Raw genomic sequence first — 19,800 nt, forward strand, 5'->3', positions numbered from 1 at the left:
ACATACGTGAAGGTTGCATTCGTTTATTTTATGATAGAGTTTTATTTCACCCACTTATTTAGGTTAAAGGAGTTTGTTTGGCAAGTAGAGCCACATGGAGGTCACATGGTAGATTGATATAGTTCGTTATTTAAAATAAAACTTATTTTATTTTTCTTAAAGAATGTAATGTGAATCTACCTTTCAGAATAAAAGCAGGTAATTAAAAAAACAAATTGTCATGGACCAGCTCAAGTTGAGCACTGACAAGCTGGTGTCTGGAAAGTGCTTTATGCTACATATAAATATATTACAATAAAGTCACAGCAATGTTTATCTTCTAAAACATTTAACAATGAGGTTGGTCGAATTTAGTGTGGGCGAATAATGTGAGACAGAAAAAAAACGTATTTCTGATTATCTTTAAATCTTTTTTATATCGTTAACCTCTGTATACTAATATGAGAAGAGGGAGTCCCCCACTATCTTTGGTAGATTATATTAAAAGAGATGAGGTGAGGGAGGGTGAATGGTAACATACAGGTTATTAACTTTAGGGATAATAATTATCATTAAATTAACCCTAACCAACAGAAGTATTTTCAATACATTACAATATATACAATGCTTCATTTCCCTACTTGTCTGGTAGTCTATACATTTATTACACAGGTGTTATATCGAAGTCTGTTCCCGTGTTGAATAGTGTTTCCCTCCTGTTTAGGAAACACGTCAACATATTAAACCAGATGGTTATGGTGCATTCAGGTGCTCCTCGGATGTTCCCCAATTCACGAGCTTGGGACGTCGTTCTTCTGACTTCGGTGTGTTCATAAGCTTTAATGTGGAAACAACTTGGACGTTAATAGCCGTTTATAGTATTAAAAAAAAAGTATATAAAATGTAGCTTTACCTGACGTGATATCTGGGTACTCAATTGGGAGGTAATTGTTCCAACACCACTTGAACGCACCCCTTAATTGACGCCTTTCATTTTGCCAATCACGAGTCTCACGTGTCTTGAATCCGTTCAGAGCCTCCTTCTGTCTTTCTGACGAGCAACTCGATAGAGTTTCAGTGTTGACTGAGGTTGTTGTTTTTGGGGTCACGATGCCTCGTGCGAAGTTGACTTACTCTGGCGTCTTCGACGGTCCCCTGACAGAAGATGTGGAGGAACTACTGGCTCGTTTCCAGCAGACCGACTCCATCAGGTTCGAGTACTTCTCATCCATCTGGAGGGAGATGAGCTTCTCGGATGTGTTCAGGGGCATCCTGAGCGTCGGAGAAATGAAGAGGTTCTGCAGAGTGGCGCTGGCCACAGCTGTGAAGTTCTTCATGCCTCCCTACAGCTACCAGATCCGAGTGGGAGGCTTATATTTGATGTTTGGTTTGTACCACACGCAACTTGCCAGTCCGCATGTGAAGATCAGACTGGCTCTGAGGGACTGGGATGTAGTCCAGAAGTTCCTCAAGGACTCTGCGGATTCTGGGCACCAAGATGTTCTCTACATTTTCCAAAAGCTCATTGCCACCAAAGCCATCCACTACGTCGCCATGCCACACTTCCTCAGCTTCCAGAAGCAGATGAAACCGAAGAGGGAGAACGTGTGCGCCGGGTTTCTCGGGAGGACCACGGCCGTCCAAGAGCTCTCCTCCGCAGACGTCCTGGAGGAGATGACCAACATCCAGAGCCAGTATGAGGAGCTGAAGGAGGCCACGGTGGGGGTCAGCCGCGAGGTGACCATGACCCATCGGGACTTCTCCGCCCGCCTGAAAGACTGCATGTCTGAGTTCATCGCTTGGCAGCAGAGGACCTTCTCACAGGATAACAAAGACAAGAACTCCGACGACAACGAGGAGGACCCGACCGAGGCGGAGTGCAGCAGCAGCAGGGCCCGGCTCCTGTCCTCCATCAAGCAGAAGAGCTACAGCAACTTCCAGGAGGCGTCCAAGTCCAGGAGACATCAACAGGCCGAGACCGAGTCCAGCTCCGGGGCCAAGCAGGTCCAGGAGGCCTCGACTCTGCAGAGGAGGAGGCCTCCGTCGCTGAGGGCTCGGACCCGCAAGAGTCTCGGGGTGACGCGGGAGGAGTGGAATCTCCAGGCCTGGCTCCTGAGTGTTCCTGAGAAGCAGCAGAGGTCGCCGGTGAGGAGGTACAACCAGACGGCAGCGTCTGTCAACCCGTGATGGGAAGAGAGGACTTCAAGACACACAGAGAAGTTTGGTTTTCGTTTTGTGCTCCTCCAGGTTCAATGAAAACCTTTACGTTTGATTAACACATTGTTCTGTTGGTTTTCTCTCATCGTGCATCGGTTGTTTGACTGGAATCCTTTCATTTGTTAATAAATATATTTTAGAATTTACTCACCTTTTCTTGTTTTCACTCCTGCTTCTTTAAAAATCTGTCATGTGACTCAGATGGTATTTACAGAGATCCATCATTTGCACTGCAAACATCAACCGACACCATTTTTTTTTTTTTTTACCATATTTATGATTTACTTGCTGTGTTAATTCATCGATGTACAGTTTTAGAAACCAGTTGTGTGGAAAAGAAAACATGAAAATGCAGAGTATTTCTATATACTTGAGGAAAACATCCAAGTACTTCTTCCATTACTGGTTGTTTTCACAGGAAGATCAAAAATAACAGTATTATCAGCTAAATGTACTTAAAGCATCAAAAGTACTCTGTCAAAGAAGGGTTTCTTTGATAGTTTTATTTTATATGTATCATACATGACTTGAGTCTGCAAACCTCAGTTTATTAAAATGTGCTTGTTTGAAAATGCTTTCAACGAAGAAGAGTAAGTGAAAAATATTAAAATAGTTCATTATATACTTGAAATAACTTAAATTTAGTCTTTTAAAAAAAACAACAACTAAGGATTAGGTTAGGACTGATAGTCAATGAGAAGATTTTTGCACTGAAAAATGCATCATACTTGAAAAAATGTCATGTTTTGGAAATAAAATCTTAGTATGCAAAATAACTTAACTTCAGAAGTAAAAAGTAGAAGAAAATGAAATACTCGCGTAATACTCAATATGTTAGGCTACTTATGCACAGCGCTTGTGTAAATGTACTTAGTCACTTGGTTATAATTGCTTTATTCGTCCATTTTGGTATAAATAAGCCAAGAGTTTACATTTTGTAACACGAGCTGGAAAACATTGCAGGAACAATTGCGCCCTCAAGCGGCAAGATTGTAACACTGCATCAACAAAACACAGTGGCGCACATCTTCCCGGAAGTCTCGTTTGAAGGAGTTCCTGCTCAGCTTCCTGTCCGTTGGTTAATCCACTTGTTGAGGAGCAGAGGACGAAGAGTCGAACACAACAAAAAAAGCTTCACTGAAAGTCCAACAATGGCGGGAAAGGACGGATAAAAAGCTGGGCGGTTTGAGCACCATGTTCGGTCTGAGAGAAGCCGGAGTCCTCGGCGCCTCCGTGGCTCTCGCGGGTGGAGTCGCCTATTTTATCTGGAACTACTCGTCGTCGTCGTCCTCCGGGGAGAAGAAGCCTCAAACACGGCCAAGAAGAGACTGTAAAAGGGCCGGAGAGGCAAAGGAAGAGGAGAGAGGAGGAGAAGCACCAAATGAACCAACGGTTGTGGTCCCTGCTGCTGAACCCAAGACAACATCGGAGGTAAAACACGGTGACACACCTTCCGGTAAAACCTGTTGGTGTGTAGTAAAAAGTACTTTAAAGATTACATTTTTATATATCTGACATCTAGCTGTTCTTACATGGACACAGGTAAGCTACAACTGAGCACATTTCACTGCTTTTCACTTCAATAAAGGTTTAGTTTTACTCTGAAAACTTGAGGTAAAACATCCAGAGTTTATAAACTGCTACAACCAGCTAGATACCTTTTATATTGTTTGGGATACAACAGTAACAGTTAAAGTCAAGTTCTCTGGGGAGTTGCTGTGAATTCTGGGAAATGTAGGATCACACTAACAAAACAATTAGTGAAATAACTTTTTAGAGCGACAGAAAGTGAATCAGCATTTGTTGTTTCAATCAGTTAAAAGTTTGAATTGATTTGCACAAGTTCATGTGAGTGGTATTATTAGTTGTATAATGACTTGTCGTATGGGAGATTGTGACATTGTATAGACCAAAAGACCCGAAACATTAAATTCAGCAAACAATTATTGATCGATCATGAAGATAAAAGGGGTTTTGTAGAAATGCATGACGATGTATCTTTATGGTATCCGTACATAAACTCGTGTATCAAACACTTCATCTGACTTCATCTGTGTGTGCTGCAGTCTAAGCCCGTGGAGTCCACGGGGACCCAGGTGCTGGTTCTGGGTCTGGATGGATCCGGTAAGACCAGCCTGCTGAACTGTTTGTCCACCGGGTGTCTGGAGCAGGACACGCATCCCACGAATGGCTTCAACGCCGTCTCCGTCCACAGGGAGGACCTGCACATTGATTTCCTAGAGAGTAAGTCTGATTTCAAAAGAGACACGTTAAGTCTGTCTTGAGTTGGTAGTCACAGTCGTCTGTCTGTCTGTCAGTTGGAGGTAAAGAGGAGCTCCGGCCATACTGGGAGAAGTACATGTCCAGGGCGCTGCTGCTGGTGTTCGTGGTCGACTCCTCCGACCCGAAGCTCTTCCCCGTCGCTAAGAAGCATTTACACGAGCTGCTGGCCCCTGAGCCCCGCCTGCCTCTGATGGTGCTGGCCAACAAACAGGTGAGCGTGACAGGAAACACAGCGCTCCATGCTGCTTCCAACAGAAGCCTGCGGGGGCCTCTCGTCCTCGAGGAAGCTCGCAGTTACATTAGAGACTCGATGTTCACATCGACCGCAACAAACGATTATTTTCAATATCGATTAATGTACAGATTATTTTATATATATATATATATAATACATCACTCTAAGTAACATTTCACACAGTCGGAATTTTTCGTGCATCTTTTCTGCTTCAAAATGTTCTCAAAATCAGAAAAGTTAAGCTTTTATTTTGTCAGAGGTTTATGTCTTTAATTAACCTGACTTTACCAATGAATTACTTCATGAGTAAATTCAGTTTTGTTTCTGTGAAGTAACTTATCAAAATATATTAAATATTTCGTATGAAAACCAACAAATATCCTTTTGTTAACGCAACTGTGTCAGAGAATATTTCATCACAATAGTATTTATATTTTTGTCCGTCAGCTCTTATAGCTACAGATGTTTTAACATAAATTCAACATCGTTGTAATTCTGCCTTTTAATTCAACAAAATATGATCATAAATCTCGAGGTTTCAGACATAAATCAGCCGTTTTTAGGAGTCAACGTCTTAAAATTTGAAAGAAAAGATCATTAAAATCATCTTCAAATACTTAAAGATACTTAAAGAGTTTAAACCCAGAGCAGGTATCCTCTGATGTGTCTTAATAATAAGAAGTGGATGATTCAAATGTTTGACTGGTGTTTCCAGGACCTTCCAGGAAGCTGCGGCATCACGGACCTCCACGCCGCCCTGTCTCTGGCCGAGGTCGGAGAGCGCCGCTTGTTCCTCATCAGCACCTACGTGAAGAGGGGCGAGAAGGAGCTCAGCTCCGGCGTCCAGGACGCCCGGGACCTGATCATCCAGATGGTTTGTGACGGCAGATGAGACACTCCCTCTGTCCGGTGTGACAGCATCCAGCAGGTTCTCTCTTCGGTGTTTTAGCTCGGCTGAAACTCCTATTTATTCATGAGAAGATTTAAGTGTATTTGTAGTTCTGCTTTAGTAGAGTTTGGATTATTCAAACTTCCAGATTCTGGATTTGAAAGTGTAACACTTCACTGACTTTGAATTTGTTGCTCCATCGTTACCAAAAGTAAATTTGCAAGTAAGATTTTGTGATTTTAAGCTGAGGGCCGACAGGTGTTCAAATATCATCTTAACCAAAGAGTTATTTTCAGCATCTCGTCAGCAGAGACGTGAGTGTTTCACTTTAAAAGACTCCCGGTGGGTTTAGATTCACTCAGGACGTCACCAGCGATGAGCTAACAGGCTGTTAGCATCATAGAGGTTGTTTTTCACGTACTGTTGCACGTAACCGGCAGTTATCATGATGTTTGTCACACGATCCAGGGAATATTTAAAACCTCGACAGTAAGACCTAAAGCTGTACTGGACAACGTTTAATACAAAGTGCAAAAATGAATCCCCCATCCCTTCTGATACATCTTAAAACATGAGGCTCGCTGTGTTCAGCTCAGTGAAGGTACGTGTCAGGATTTCTGGGTATTTAAATTTAAACGTCATAAAAGTGTTTCCTCTTTCTGCCATGTGGGGGCGCCAACATGCAAACTTAACTATCGCAGCTTTAATAAGAAGCAGTTGAGCTTTCTGATGCGTAGTTAACATGTAAACTAAAATACATATATATATATATATATATATGTATGTGTGTATATATATATATATATATATATATATATATATATATAAAGCTTAACTTCAACAGGAACACCGCAGCTATTTAATGTCTGAATGAAGCCGGTGAACTGGAAACTGAGGGCTGTTTGCTGTAAAGATCGGCTGTTTTATCGCCATTTTATTTTTGAACAATCAGATATCTAGTCACCGAACTTACGAACTTTAACACCACCAAATCATTGTGTGTAATTGTTGTATTAGCTTTAAAACATTCTTGCTTTTATTATCTCTTTTCCAGATGTCTTTGTGTGTTTTTTGCTGTTGAGAGAGACGCTGCCTGGTTCTTGTTATTTCGTCTTAAAGCTGTTTTATTTGGTGAAATCTGCTTAATGAATCATGTCTGTTAACTCTGGGATGAAGGGGAACTACGTTGTTGTTGTGTGCAAAGCCTTCATGTGTTACATTGTTCTCGGAGTGTTTTTCTAATACCAGAACATGTCCAATATACAGTATTGATCAACACTTTGTCTTTGTACTGGTTTTTCACTCTCAAATAAATAGTTTGCACTAAACTGATTGGTGTGACTTTTTATTGTAGCTGTGAGAGTTGAACCCGTGACCTGCTGGACGCCCCGCGGCGCCGCATTTGTGGGTATAGAACTAATAACAGCAGCTTATCTGAGGATGGAGCCTGACTCAGGACATCGGAGCTCTTCTATATCTGGAATGTGATCCAAACACAAAGCAGCTCTCCAGGACACACGGCCGCGCTTCACCGCTCACCTCCGCGTGTCGCTTTCGCTCTGATGGAAGCAGTCTTGAGACGGTGGGACGGCTGCAGTGTGCGGACTCCAGTTTCAAGGAGTCCTCGGGTGTGATGTTGGTTGCGAAGGACTCCTGGCTTCATAGCAACAGCAGGAGGGTAGTGTGACACCGTCGGCAGGCAGCGAGGCGACGCGTCCAGCTGAGATGTCTGGAGAACCAGGTGAGTTAATCGTGTGCCTCGCGGCCTTCAAATAGTCCGAGTCTCGTATGTTCTGTCTGATTTATTTTTCTTGTTGATTTTTTTGTGCAGGTATTGAGTCCAGATTTGGTCCATCAAACAGGTGCAGGAACAACATTCTTATTAATTCTACAAACAAAATACAACATTTTTACCAATCATAAAGTTGTTGAAAGAAAATATTGACTACTTTCAAACTATTTAATTGTTGCATGTTTGTTGCATCTGTTTATTTACTTCTCATTTCTATCTATATTTGTTATGATACTTCACACTTATAGTTAGCCAAAAGTAATGCATAAGCTATATATAGATATAGATAGATAGATAGTGCAGCTTTTTAATGTTCTAATTCCCTTGTTTATCTATTTCATTCATAGAATTGTGTTGTGCTTTTCTTAGTCTTCGTGCTGCTGTAAGTTAACGTGAATTTCCTCCTAAATTATCTTAATTTTGTCTTTATTGAATTATAATGAGTTGATAACTCCGGTCTAAAGTGTTTCAACGTAGCTTTTTAATGTCATCCCTCTAATTTCTTTAATTTATTACATCATTCAAATAGCTGTTGAGCTTCTTTTCTTTCCTCTTCGTCTCTGTGCTCCTGTCATGTTTCTCTTTCTCATGTTCTCTCTTATGTTCTTCTTTGTTGTATTTATGAGTGTCGATGTCCATTTTCTTTATTTCAGGTTCTTACTTGTGTTGGTAACACATTATTTGAACCCAGCATTTAATAAGCAGCATATGAACATTCAACACATGTTTTTAATGTACCACAGAACACAGATATTTAGTCTTATTGATTTCAGTGTAGTAATCAACAACTTGTAGTCGTCCTGGGAAGTGTCCATTACTGGAGTCTATAAACATGATGAAAGACTAAATATAACACAGTTTAATTAAAAACAATATGTCTTCATAGAAGAAGTTGTGATTGTTAAAATGACTGCACATTAATAGATACTTAAATGTCTGAAGATTGTATGACATGCTTGTAAACTGCTCATAAATAGTAAATACAGGGTGTTAAAGTGAAGTGTTGCCGATATTATTCATGTGTTACTGTCGTGATAAACCTCCTGGACAAAATCTAAAAGCCAAAAATGTCAACTTTTCTCTTTCAGTCGGTCGTTCTGTCGTGAAACAGTTCGACTCGCAGATAAACGTAAAGAGTTGAGTCTGACTTTGATCAGTGGCCACAGTGAGGTTGAGAGTTTGAAGGCAACTTCTTTAAACGTGAACAGAGAGCAGTATGTGAATGTCACAGCTCTGCCAGAAAGAAGAAGAAACCATCGACACCGACGGGAAACCCACTGACCCACTGATTGCATGCCCCCCCCCCCCCCCCCCCCCCTTTGGGCCCAGAGTCTCTACGCTCGTATTGAGAGCTGATTTGTGTTTTTTGGGGGATTGTGTGTTTTCTCTGCAGAGTCTTGGAGCTGGCGCAGCACAAAACCTCAAAAACAGTTTGGGCCACGACTCCTGGGTGAGTAGCTGAGTCATACCACATCCAGTCACATATTTAAAAACAAATAACTTTTGCACAAGAGGTGTATGTTCATTGTTATTATCATTTCTGGTTATTCTCAGTCCATAAACATGACTTCTGTTCCAGCTGTTACATCATATAATAATTGCACGTTTGTTCATCGATCTGCTGTGAAATGAACTCTAGGAATGCAGGAGCCTCGTGGTCGGCGTTTCCTTCCTCCAGCGGTTTCTTTAAACGGCGTAATAAGAGACGGATGTCTGGCACGCTTTGAATGTGCGGTTAAAACCGAAAAACAATGCGTAAATGAACGCGAGGCCACATTTGATTGAGACTATCATTCTTTCATTTGGTCATCGCTCGCTTGGAAAATATTCCTTCTGCTTCTGCGCCCAGCATTTGTCATCGCCGGCGCGTCTCCTCATTGGAAACCTTTTCACCCTTTCATTGATCAGTGGGAAGCTGAGCTGGGGCAACCAGGAGCCGATATGGCCCCTCTCCGCTGCAGCGCTCGGAGCCGTTCCAAGTGCAAGAATCCAATACCTAGCCAGACACAAAAGAGACTTCTCAGCAAGGGAGGACCAGCGGAGGTAACTGTAGCCTGTCTGCACCCACGGAACGTTACTGATGACTCTTGTAGAGGGAGGGATGGGGGGGGGGGGTACATCAGACATTCCTGCAGCTCTCTACGTTATTTCAGTCGCCAAAGTAGTTAGCTAGTAGCTCCTATTAGCTAGCATTCACGGGAGAAAAAGAACACACCGCCATTGTTTCTTTGGTCTGGGAACACATCTCGGACCGTTTATTTTCGCATGCGCACAACAGCATTCCAGTGCACACAGGCACACATCCTCCCATGTGACATCACTGCACAGGCCACTCAACGTGGCTTTGCTACACATATCAGGAATATGCTCAACAGGGGGGGGTGTTTGTGTTCATGCTGTGTTCATCACAAGCCTTTTATGCTGCGCTGCGTCAACATATTTCAAAAATATGTTTGTAAAGCTGAAAGGGGTAATGATGACTTTGGCACAGAGTTGATTCAGGAAATGTAAACTGCAAAGTGATGTTCAGGACTGATGCCAGCTGCATCCCGATCAGAGGTGATCGCTTCTGTCGGGATCAATCAGTAGACGAGAAGCCGTTGTTGTTTGTTGTTTTTCCTCCCCTCTGCCTCAGCTGTCAGATTAAAAAGTATCATGCAGTGTAATTCAATCAGAAGCCCTCACAGGAAGCACAGCTCCCAGAACAAATAACAGTAATGTCCTGTAATTGAAGATGACGGCAGTCACCTGCTGGTTTGGTTTGAAGCAGGAAGAGCTGCAGAATACACACAGTTTGTAGATATCGACTTGTTTAGTTGAGTTCTTAATGTATATTATGATGAATGTATCCTGTTTATTCTGATAATTACACTGTGGTTCCTCATATAATCACATCACTCTGCTGTCTCCTCCATTTTGTTAACTTCTAATCTGATTACCTGACAGACTGTCTGGTCAAATATCCCAATAATACTGGTGTAGTACATCAGTGTAGGGTGCATCAGTGTAGTGTGTATACTACTTGAAGGGCCGAGAATACTTTGTGTCTGTAGCTGATTACACATCAGAGCTGACTAAAATGACATGTGGTGTTCCCCAAGGCTCAATACTGGGGCCCCCTCTGTTCAACATCTACATGCTTCCACTAGCTCAGATTATGGAAAGCAACAAAGTGTGTTATCATAATTATGCAGATGACACACAAATCTACATAACTATGTCACCAGGGGACTATAATCCCATACAAGGGCTGGGTAACTGCATTGAACAAACCAACAACTGGATGTGCCAGAATTTTCTTCAATTAAACAAAGATAACACAGAAGTAATTGTTTTTGGTACCAAGGACGAACAATTGAAAATCACCGCTCAGCTTCAGTCACTGATGTTAAAACCCACAAACCAAGCCAGAAATCTAGGTGTAGTTATGGATTCAGACCTCAACCTGAACAGCCATATCAAGACAATTACAAAATCAGCCTACTATCACCTGAAGAATATATCAAGGATTAGAGGATTTATGTCTCAACAGGATTTGGAAAAACTTGTCCACGCATTTATCTTCAGCAGACTGGACTACTGTAACGGTGTGTTTACAGGTCTCTGTAAAAAGTCCGTCAGAAAGCTGCAGGTCTGCCGAGACCCTCAGCTCATTTAAATCAAGATTGAAGACTAATTAAGATTAATCTGCACATTTATAAATCTATTAGTCTGTAAAATAGTTCTTATATCCCCGACAGACGTCCTCAAATGGTCTGCTGTCTCAGACCAACGCTGCAGAACCCAAAGACACTCAGTGTAATAAATATAAGATCGAGAAAAGCTGAGACTCCTCACAATTGAGAAGCTGGAACTAGTGAATGTTTGGCATTTCTGATTGAAAAATGATTTTAACAATTACAATGATCGATGATTAAAATGTTTGCAGACTCATTTTCTGTCCATCGACTTGTAGCCTCATGTTCATCATTATTAATCAACCATTAAAGTTATTCATTAAAGTTACTCTGAGGAACTTTAATCTGGTTTTGAAATAGTCTGTTTATTACTGATTCCTCCATGAGTAAACGAGACCATCGGCGAGAGGATTCTTAAAGCTTGTCTGGTGAAATCACAGAAATCATGTAGGTTCACCAGAAACTCCTTCAGATCAGACTCCAGCAGAGACCAGCTCAGACTCAGATCCATCTTCTTTAAGTTCGATCTGCAGTCAGAGCTCCAACAACAACACCACGCTGCTGGAGGACCAAAAAATGACAAAATGTACCAGATCCATCTTCTCAAAGGTGAGAATGATGTGATGTAAAGTTTACTTTTAAAGAAAGTTTCAGTCATTTCCTAAAACTGAATCATTCGTTAAATCCTTATCGTTGGTCTGTTTGACTACGTGTTTGCTTTAAGAGACAATGAGTCAAAATGAACATTGTCAACATATGACCGTGGTTATGTCTCCACTGAGTGATTAACAAATTTAAATGTTTTTGTGGGTACAGAGGATTTTCCATCAGCACTGACACTCATCCATTGTTCTGTGTGTGTGTGTGTGTCCGTCCCCCTCCTCCTCCTCCTGCCTCAAGACATTCTTTTGTCCCAACACACATTAATGATGTGGTAATGGCCTCCATTTTCCTGCAGGAAGGAGGAGGCGAGCTTCTCCAGGAAGACCCGACGTCCTTCCTCCGAGGCGTCCCGGTACGAGCACATTGTCCGCTTGTCAACACCCAGAACCCGGAGCTGCAGCTCCCAGGAAGCCGGGTAAAAGCCTCATTAGTCATCAAACAGCACCAGTAAAGTGAGGACAAGTGGAGCCGAACCAAACAAACTTGGGTCAAATCAGTGCTTCAGGCTGTTTAGAAGCCCGTAAACTGAGCTGCTTCCCACATAATTCAGAAATACTGATAACTTTCAACACAGCAGGCCTCTAGAAATACTTTAAAGAAAACAATCTGTCAGTCTAGAGTTCAATCTCTGCAGAATGTTACATATCATATAGTTAAATATGAGGAGCAGCGGCTCCGGTCCAACACTAACGTCACCGCGCTGTTTGAGGAAAGCCAACGTTTGGACATCTGCTATTTCAGTGTCAGACTGTGGGAGCGGAGACAATAGAGCTCATTGTCCAAAGTTCAGGTCCCCCGGGACGCTCGCAGACAGCCGCGGAAGTCTTTTTATAAATCCTGAGCACAGCAGCAGAACATGTCGTTGGACATGGAGAGAGGTTTATACAGAGATTACATTCTGGACGCAACACACCAAAATTAATTTTCACTTTTGTAATGTAGATCGTAGATATTACCGTGATTGTTTTTTTTTCATGCCCTCCACAAAATATATGAATCACCAGCTGCTGAAACCTAATCCTTTTATCCTCTTGCTCCAAAAAAACAACACAAAACAGCTTAATAAATGAATTGATTTCTTCTAAAATGACACGTGTGTGCCTACCTTGACAAAAAGATTGGTGTAACGAAAGCTGCTGGAACTATTTTATTGGTTGCTAATCATTTTTACGTATTTATAAGACGAGTGTTTACAAATTTCCCTTTCTGTATTTGGGAATACTATGTGTACAGTGTAATAATATTCTATTACTGAAGTACCAGCCCTCCTTTTACTGTGTTAAAGTACCAAAACAACACAAGAATACCCAGCAAACCAATACAGCAAACTCATAATTAACATAATTAAGTGTTTAATGTCCGAAATACTTAATTGTGTTGCTTATTGAGAGATTGAGACTTGGAGCAGGTGAAGCACAACCTTTGTCAACTCATCTTTTTAACCAATATTTGAGAAATTTCGTCAGATACATAATATTTTTAAACAAAAATACATCTTAGAAAAAGCATTTCATTTGTTGTTGTTTGTCGACATGTAGAAAAATTGCCGCAAAGTCGCCCAATCTGTGGTAAATACTCTAAATGTGATGTTCTCTGAGCTTTCAACTGTATTCAGAGAAGTTCATATTTTCGCCCTCTGAAGGAGGTTGAAGTTGGGCTTCACGTCTAGAATATTTACCACTCATAAACAGAAACAGTTGTTTGAAAAACAGCGATGTTCAGGATAAAGATGTAATCCTTCAAGAAAAAGTCATAATAACAAGAGGGAAAAATACACATTTTAGAAGAAAAAGCTATTTTTTCCACTTGACTTGTCCGATGTTTATTTCTGTCAGTTCATTGAAATGTCTGTCTGCTGGTCCCAACAGGCCTCCTCACACACCTCAGTGTGACAACAACTGTCCCGTTTGGCACGTCGATGCCAACATGAAAGCTGCTGTGATCACCCCGCGACTGCTGCAGCTCTCCAAACCCAAAGTGAACCATCCAGACTTCCAGAGCGACAGAGAGGTGAGATCCTGAAGAGGAAACCCATCGGGCAGCTCTAAGTGGTGGATGTCGGCCGACAAGCATCAGCAGTTTTGCCATTAATGTTGTGATGTAGCTTCATTTTTAGGTATTTCATCAGCAGAATTAGCTAAAAACAGACATTCTCCTCATTATTTGCTGTCGCTTTAACTTTATTCTCATTTTAGTTTTATTTTATTATTTATTGATTGTGTTTTCTCGGGATTTTACCCTCTGCGGATCATAAAGGTTTATCTTATCTTAACAAGCCTTTGGTCGTAAATGCTAGCAATGACCGTTTGAAATGGAATTATCTGTGTTTTCTAATGACAACAAATCTCGACCTTCCTCGGACAGATTCTCAGCTGATGGTTGAGGACAACTACGGTGCATGAAGTGTGTTTGTGTTCCGCAGAGTGTTGCGTCCATCGTTTCGTTTGCTTCCAAGACGGCTCGAACCTCTCAGCGACTGGTCCAGCTCTCGCTGCCCCGACTCAAGCAGAGCGACGTCTGCCTGGAGCTCGGACGCCCGGCGGAGCCGATCTGGACCGTAAGAGCTCTTCTAATAAACCGCCTCAGTATTTATCGGTGCAGTTTAGTTTGAACGTTCACCAACCGTAGAGGACTCAGAGAATTCATCAGTCTTTCTGGTACTTGTGGAGAAAACTCAAAAAATGGCTGTCTGCTTGACATCACACAGTCAATTGAATATGTTCCAGCTGTTTGAAGCAGCTCTCTGACATAAACTGTGGTTGTTTTCGCTCGATGAGTAGTTCTTACAATTAATTGTGGAATTTTCCAATCATTGTCATCCGCCAAACGACAGATGCTTACAGATTGCCAGATGTTTTTCCGTCCTCGTGATCTGTGTTTTTGCGGTCCGGCCTTTTCTTTTGATGACTGAAACACTTACAGAAAAAAGTATAATGACACAGGATCCTTTGCTTGACCAGCAGCTGAGTGTACAACATGATTTACATCTTTTAAGACATGAATTCGGGGCCAGTGGTATTTTCTTGAATTGCTATCAGTCCTAAAACTATGAACTAAATGTCTGAATCTCCAACAGGTTTCAAAGGCGGCGAGGAGAGCCACGGCGAGTGCTCGTGTTGAAATGTTGGCGACACCGAAACATCTTTCCGAGGACTACGTCCCTCCACGAGAACCAGAGTGGAGCCGAAACAACGTCCCGTCCTCCTGAGCTTCACTCAACATCACAACCAAGTCAGTGCTTTTCTAGTTTGTTCCCCTTGTGAAGCAACTTCAACGTCAGCGGAAAGCTTTGAAAAGGATAACGACGCTATCGGTGAGCTCTGTGGACATTTTACTTCTTTTGGTGCTTTATTTACACCGGCTTTCACCCTGATCAGAGATTCTCCTGTTCAATGTTTTACTCATTCTTATCATCCAGATAAAGGACCGGAGCAGTTTGAGTTTCTTAGATGATTTGCAGTAAAACAGCATAAAACCACAAACAAATGAAAGAAAAATCAATGAATCAAAATGAATTTGTAGAAAACTAAACTCAAAGATGATAGACGTATTGAATATGTTTAAATTCCAAACTCAGTTTGAGACATCTGGAAGGGAAACGTGAAAAAAGACACACTGGTGCATCTGTTTATTTGCAGTTCTGTTGATATCATTACCATGTGTGTAAAACCTTGAATAAAAGATTTGGACCACGACGCTAGAATTTATGACAGATTGACGGTTTATATCTCAGACATTTTGAATAAATCAGAGCAGAGAAAATGAATGATGTTGTCAGAGCCCCAGTATGAAGTATGAAGTGATCCACAGGGGTTGAGCTGGATTCTGCACTTATATCACAACCATGTGTGTATGCATCCTCACACACACACACACACACACACACACACAGACAGACCGCGTCAGTTCACTGACTTTTATTTTGAAGGTATTTTAGCCTTTAAAGAGTGAGTTTCCCTCTGAGGCGACATTGTGCTTTGTCACTTTTACCACTTCCTCTCCATCTCTCTCTGAAGTTTTTGACGTGGGACAGATGTGCGTCTGCCGTGAGCATCTTTATTCACTCTTACATATTTTAAACAGTCTCTTCAGGCAGCTGTCTGCATGCATGTGCAGTGAGCGTGAGAAGGTTTTACCAAAGACTTTCAGAAGCTCTGGGAAATACCACGAATCTGGCCACAGTTTAGTTTACAAAAAGTGCCACTGCTTCAGTTTGGAAATCCACAGTGATCCCATTTACACTTGTGTAAGTACATCAGAAAATAGTCACAGTTTATGTGTTCAGAGGTGGCGGCGCCCTGCGCCGTGATTTGATACGGAGCGCTGCAGGCTATGGCCTCCAGCGTGGGCTTCAGACCAGCGCAGGTTTGTGGCCCCGCACGACTCGGCGAGACATCAAAGGAGATTGAACCGACGTGCCGCCTGAAGGCTAATCTGGGATTAGCCCGCCGCGATCGTGACCTGGGACCACAAGGTGGTGAGGAGGAGGAGGAGGAGGTGGGTGATGGGGACTTTAAAAAACATAAAGAGAAAGTTGAGTTTTGCCAAACATGTCATTTTAATGATTACTAACTGTGTTTGAAATTAGTTTTGGCTGTATACACATGAACAGTACATCAGACAATGCTTCTGCAACTGTCAATGTTTCACTGTGTTTGTCTCTTACAGATAAACGAATAATAAAAGGAAATAAATAGTGTGCGTTTTATGTCTTTCGTTCTGTAACCTTAACTGTACAAAAGCGCAATTTAAGAGGCGTATGTGTATTCTTAACATATCAATATTACATATTTTAGATATCACGGTTATCATCAATACAGGTATGTATTGGGACACCCTAAATAGCACCACTAGGGGTAAAGAAACCGCCACACTGTTAATTAAGGTCAACATGATTAGCATTTTCTGTTGATGAAATTAGAGTTGAGATCCTATTTTTCCTTATTGTTTTTCCAAATGAATGGAAATGCTTCACTGCTGTGGCAGGAAAGAGTTTACAGGTCTCTGTAAGAAGTCCGTCAGAAAGCTGCAGCTGATTCAGAACGCTGCAGCTCGAGTCCTCACTAAGACCAGGAGGGTGGATCACATCACTCCAGTTCTGATGTCTTTGCACTGGCTTCCTGTCCAACAAAGAATTGACTTTAAAATCCTGCTGTTGGTTTACAAAGCACTGAATGGTTTAGGGCCAAAATACATCTCTGACCTGCTGCTACCTTATGAACCATCCCGACCCCTCAGGTCGTCTCACAGGGTCTTTGTCTTGTGTCCAGCTCTTACGTACTGATCGATTTTTACTATTTTCTGAGATGGAGTAAATGATTATTGATAATGCACTGATTCATTGATAATGGAAGTATCGCCATTTGCAGCCAAAATGATATTTTGCAAGATTGCTGTATTGCATCCTGATTGAGTCCACGCCCCTTTTCTGAATTATGCAAACGCAGATTTAAACATTAAGAATGCTGCTGCATGGTTTAGTTCTCAGTCTCATTGCCGTCTTGGTGTCGTCACATGTTCTGTGCCTCACACAGGATGTTATGTGCAGTCTTTCCACACCTGCTAAACACATGAAATAGTTGAAACAACACATTCTCATGCCATCGCCCTGCTCGGTCAGATATTGGTACAAACACTCAGCCCTCGTTTAGGGATGCACTTTTAACATTCTTGTTTTGATAAATTCCTGCTTTACCCGGTGATGTAACTAATATTTACCATTTCAATGATTAAAAGCAAACAATTATTTGAAGAAAGTAAATTAAAACCTGCTCTAATTACTGCAGATAAGTATGTAAAACCAGTTATGAGTTTCCTTACAAAAAGGTTTTTGAGCCATATATCGCAATCTCTATTTCTACTCTGCAAACAGCCACGTCAGGGTGGAGTTACATGAATTAAATATTCGCTGAGCTGTGACAAACCTGGCAGCAGCACAACTGTGTCTGAAGCTCCTGTGTTTTTCAACTGGAACCAGTTTGACCAATACATCGACTGGACTTCACTCAAACTCAGTATTTATTGAACAAAATGTTCAAGTCATAGTATAGTAAATCACTGCAACGTCATTAAAAAGTTACAGTACAGTGTGCCACAATAGTACGTCATGAAAATAATAATATGAAATAAGTGAAATAATGCTCAAAAGCACTGGTTGCATAGGAACTAGTGGCTCTTTGGGATTGTCGCTGGAATTACGTTCGGGCATCAATTTCTTTCTGTTTGTTCTCCCTGTTAAAGGTTTGTTTTGGACTTTTCCCTGTTCCGATGTGAAGGGTCCCGGGACAGAGGATGTCGCATGTGTACAGATTGTAAAGCCCTCTGAGGCTGATGTGTGATTTGTGATTTTGGGCTATACAAAATGAATTGAATAAATTCTAGTGCTTTTTGCTTTTACAAGTTTTTCGGTGGAAACTGAGCCTGGCAGCTTCTAAATGGCAGATTCCTCACAGCTCTGCAGAGTCCTCTTAGCAACAGACAAAACCACACTGCATTCAAATTCTGCACACGCTCTGATCGGCGCGCATGGCACACCATCAAACACTCGGATCCTCCTTTCACCAGAGTGAGTCGAGGACCGAGAGCACCAAGGCACATGTTCAGTGCAAGAGAGCATTTCCTGCACCATTGATTGATTATGACCTCACAGTAATATTAGTAATTAAGCTATTTCAGTTTATTCCTCTTTTAGTACCACTGTTAAGGCACTTTGGATAAGTTCTAGCTAAATATTTGAAATGACCACCTCATTTTTTCCCACAAATTAAAATGACCAGTTGAAACTATTCGCTTCTTGAATTCATTTGTTAAAATGTCCTGAAGTAATCCTGTTAATGTCTCATTTTGGTAAGAGATTATCACAGCTGGTTTTAAATCATTTAAGAAAAGTCAAATCGCAAGTTTTACAGGCAAGATTGCAAGTAAAAAGTAATGCCATTAACTTAATGCTGATCATTAGAACGATTCACAAAACTTGAAACTTTAATGACTTTGCTGTCAAGTTATTTTGGAAGTCAAATCTCAAAATCTCAAGTCTTACAGCAATCAAAGTACAAGTCAGGTCTCAAGTCTTCATTTCGATGTTTGAGACATGGATGAAGTATTCTATGTCTCAGTATTCTATATCCTGTAAGTATTGTTTGATATCACAGTATCGCTAGATATCAAGAAATTGTATATTTCCTGGAAATTCTATTGAAAAATGTTTGATGAAATATTGGGATTGGATTTTGAGATAAGACAAGATATAAGATATAAGATAACATGATCAAAGATTACAACAGAAGAATAAGAAAAAAACAAGAGAATACAAATATAAACAGTGAAGTAAGAAGTATTAACAGTGTAAGAAGTAACACTGACACCAGTGCAAATAGCAATAAGAGTAAAGTAAGTACATCCAAATTAAACTAAAATAGAAAAAGTAAAAACAACATAAGATAAAAACAGTGCCTATAGAAACTAAACAGAAAAGTAATATTGTGTGTGATATTGAGAGTAATATTTTCGGTAATCCGGTGAATTAAAACCCTGAAATAAATGTCACATGTATGCATAATACATTAAATCCAATATCACCAAAAATCAGTGTTGCTCATTGATTTCCACCGTTGTCACCAGCGGTAAAATACACCCAGAAGTATGAAGGAGAGACGGTACGGTACACAGTACGAGTGGTGGCGCCACACAGTACTGCTGCCTAGTTTGGCTCCACAGTTGAAACTGAAAACAGGGGCGAGTCTGTTCCTAAATCTTTACGGACCATTAAAGTAGTTTTCTAGAGACAGGAATCACCTGCTGAGAAATTGTTAGATCCTGAGTTTTATAATTCATAATCCTGTACAATATCATGTTCATTTATCAAATGCTCTCATAAACAGATAGAAAAGAAACTAGCTAAAATAAGGGGCTTTTCTCTTTAATGTTAAAATTAAAGTTTTAAAGGAGTAAAACTAAAAGTCTGTCAACATGAATGTGAGTGCTAATGTGTTCATACTGTGAGAGCCAGTGTAAACAGCGTGATGAAAAGCAGCAGTGTGTTTTACGAGCAGTTGAACTACCTGTT

General features: G+C 41.1%; 3 protein-coding genes across 3 annotated transcripts; all 3 read left to right on the plus strand.

The window, feature by feature from the left end:
* Positions 1 to 1,089: 1,089 nt before the first annotated feature.
* On the plus strand, positions 1,090 to 2,166 carry LOC306777266 (snRNA-activating protein complex subunit 1-like; the record flags this gene model as incomplete). The annotated part of the gene is made up of 1 exon (XM_079268313.1): positions 1,090 to 2,166. One exon carries the CDS (start codon positions 1,090 to 1,092, stop codon positions 2,164 to 2,166), a length of 1,077 nt encoding a protein of 358 aa, XP_079124439.1.
* A 1,097-nt stretch (positions 2,167 to 3,263) lies between these two features.
* Positions 3,264 to 6,921, plus strand: arl9 (ADP-ribosylation factor-like 9). The gene is made up of 4 exons (XM_079268457.1): positions 3,264 to 3,627; positions 4,263 to 4,440; positions 4,515 to 4,690; positions 5,430 to 6,921. The coding sequence occupies exons 1-4, from the start codon at positions 3,391 to 3,393 to the stop codon at positions 5,604 to 5,606; spliced, it is 768 nt and encodes a 255-aa protein (XP_079124583.1). The 5' UTR covers positions 3,264 to 3,390; the 3' UTR covers positions 5,607 to 6,921.
* Positions 6,922 to 9,399: 2,478 nt separating this feature from the next.
* spmap2l (sperm microtubule associated protein 2 like) lies at positions 9,400 to 15,371 on the plus strand. Its single transcript, XM_079269410.1, has 5 exons — positions 9,400 to 9,438; positions 12,035 to 12,150; positions 13,604 to 13,745; positions 14,158 to 14,292; positions 14,812 to 15,371. Exons 3-5 carry the CDS (start codon positions 13,662 to 13,664, stop codon positions 14,941 to 14,943), a joined length of 351 nt encoding a protein of 116 aa, XP_079125536.1. The 5' UTR covers positions 9,400 to 9,438; positions 12,035 to 12,150; positions 13,604 to 13,661; the 3' UTR covers positions 14,944 to 15,371.
* The last annotated feature ends 4,429 nt before the right edge of the window (positions 15,372 to 19,800 follow it).

This window comes from Melanostigma gelatinosum, assembly GCF_949748355.1.
Source record: "Melanostigma gelatinosum genome assembly, chromosome: 5".
Lineage (NCBI taxonomy): Eukaryota > Metazoa > Chordata > Actinopteri > Perciformes > Zoarcidae > Melanostigma > Melanostigma gelatinosum.